We start from the raw sequence: 2,500 nt of genomic DNA, 5'->3' as shown, positions 1-2,500 counted from the left end.
CAAGCACACACACACACACACACACACACACACACACACACACACACACACACACACACACACACACACACACACACACACAGAGCAGGGGCAGGAATGAGAGGGGCCATAATATATAGAGATGAGATGAGAAACAGAGAGAAAGGGAAAAACAGGGGGAGAGCACCAGTCAGATGGATGGACAGCAGAGAGAGAGAGAGAGAGAGAGAGAGAGAGAGAGTCATTTCAGGTCTGACTTCTCCAATGAATTGAATTACCTATATTGACAGGCGCACACAAGTGAGAAAACAACAGTTCTTTTGTTGTCGCGAATGAAGAGAGAGAGAGAGCGAGAGAGAGAGCGAGAGAGAGAGAGAGAGAGAGAGAGAGAGAGAGAGACCAAGGGAGGGAGAGAAATCGAGACAGAAGTGGAAAAAAAAATGGAAGGGGCAGCGCCAGTTGGCACGGCAGTGGCGAGGTATAAGCTTCACCTGTCAACGGTGTGAAAGGTTCAGTGGCTTGCACGGCCGTTGCCCTGCACACAGATCCTGCTTAACCAGTTCACCCGACCTGAGCTCCGCTACCCGGCACAGCCCACACCACACCACGCACCACGTCACACCACACCACGCACCACACCACACCACACCACGCAGCACACCACACCACGCACCACGTCACACCACACCACGCAGCACACCACACCACGCAGCACACCACACCACGCACCACACCACACCACACCACGCACCACACCACACCACAGCACCACACCACACCACACCACGCACCACATCACACCACACCACACCACGCAGCACACCACACCACGCACCACACCACACCACGTCACACCACACCACGCACCACACCACACCACAGCACCACGGCCAGGCAGCCTGGCACACGGGCGACCCGTGGAACACATACAACGCGGCTTCATCCACTCAGCCCTGAGGCAACAGGAGCTAAAGACTTTGTATTGTGGATGGTCATATTACAACGTCATTCCAAGAGATCACCCAGTATTAACACTATTTAGTCGCTGAGCCAGTGTGTATTGGAATTCTGTCAGCATTTTAATATTTTAATTCATTGCATTCAAGGAATATATATATATATATATATCATTAAATTTAGTTAGATGGAGAATAGACACTCAACTGTTTGTTGTCCTTTCTGTTTAGGAAAACAATGCTTGTTTATTCTGAATCATCTTCACAAACATATCAACCCTAACAACGACAAGGTCATATTGTGCTTGTCAAACAGAAATAGTTGACTAATGCAACGGGGTCTGTGTGTGTTTGTGTGTGTGTGTGTGTGTGTGTGTGTGTGTGTGTGTGTGTGTGTGTGCATGCGTGCGTGCGTGTGTGCACTGTTGACCAACCTTCGAAGTGCCCTTGTTAGAAAAGTAGAGGCCGGACCTCCTGAGCACAAAGTAGAACTTCTTCCATGACTTCCTGCCCTGCTCTTTGGCATGGAGGTAACCATGGATCTCTGGACAGGTGCTTGAGTTTAAAAAAGTCTGCGGGACAAGGAGCAATCCACTCCTATCAGAACATGCTCTTTAATACAAGGCCCACAGATTAAACACCTGGGACAGACAGAGAGGCTAAGTACCTGTATGAGCTGGGAGTGGTTCATGATCCCGTTGGTTTCACTAGATATAGACACCATGTGCTCTGGGAAAAAGTCCTGTTGATATAAGAGCAATATTGTTCACAATCAGCATTTCCGGCCACCGTGCTAAACTAACATCTAAAGCTAAACTTACCTTTCTACTTATGAGTAATAGCTAAGCTGTTTGTTACCTAAGAACCAGATCCATTACTCAGAGGCCTCCTTTCAAACCAAACATTCTTCACAGGAAACATGGTGGTTAGGCTGAAGTTATTGTTTTACAGTAATTCAGAGCTCACCAGAGGTTTCTTGAAAAATTCATATTTGGCATAGTTCTTCCTGAAGCACAGCCGGCTGTCCGAGTCCATGCCCCATGCAGACTGCACCTCCATCACGGACTCATGGTCTTCTATGGTTCTCTCTGGGAAAGGGGGAGAAAAAGGACAAAATGCACGTATGCAATCAAAAGGAGACCTGGGAGACCCTGCTGCAAGAGTCCATGACCGCCATGCAGGCCTCACTGCGCATAATCTAATAAATAATCTGCTCTTCTCTCCATGTTCTTTTTCCAAGTGGATTTTGAAAAGGTCACACTGCTGCCACTCCATTCATAAAGCCATCTTTTGTTCCGCCTGAGGCACTCGGCCGTTCGGCCGGACTTCTGAACGGCCTTCGTCTCCTATAGAGCAGCGCTTCGACCATGTGGATTAACGATTTACCGGGTTTTTGGAAAATGATTCTTTGTCGTTAATGGGTAGCGAAGCTTCGATAGCAAAGCAAAGGCCACATTGGGGGGAAAAAAAAGCAGAGCAGCCCAGTCACTTTATCATTAAACATGATTCAAATGAATATTTCATGAATCGACGGAAGGCAGCAGGCTGCAGCTAACCATCTGGAA

General features: G+C 48.1%; 1 protein-coding gene across 3 annotated transcripts in view; it reads right to left on the bottom strand.

The window, feature by feature from the left end:
- Positions 1-2,500, bottom strand: part of grb14 (growth factor receptor-bound protein 14) — a 46,083-nt gene that overhangs the window by 10,267 nt on the left and 33,316 nt on the right. For all 3 annotated transcript variants that reach the window (XM_076262571.1, XM_076262573.1, XM_076262572.1), the window contains 3 exons: positions 1,902-2,023; positions 1,603-1,677; positions 1,370-1,507 (listed from right to left, as the gene is read on the bottom strand). In XM_076262571.1, coding sequence (XP_076118686.1) covers positions 1,370-1,507; positions 1,603-1,677; positions 1,902-2,023 — 335 coding nt within the window. The remainder of the gene's footprint in view (positions 1-1,369; positions 1,508-1,602; positions 1,678-1,901; positions 2,024-2,500) is intronic.

Source organism: Alosa pseudoharengus, unplaced genomic scaffold (genome assembly GCF_046254945.1).
Source record: "Alosa pseudoharengus isolate Yale_2024_CS ecotype anadromous, Long Island Sound unplaced genomic scaffold, YU_APseudo_1.1 YU_APseudo_1.1_scf_3, whole genome shotgun sequence".
Taxonomy (NCBI): domain Eukaryota; kingdom Metazoa; phylum Chordata; class Actinopteri; order Clupeiformes; family Clupeidae; genus Alosa; species Alosa pseudoharengus.
Note: the sequence above shows the minus strand (reverse complement) of the source record. Positions and strands in the feature narration are given on the sequence as shown.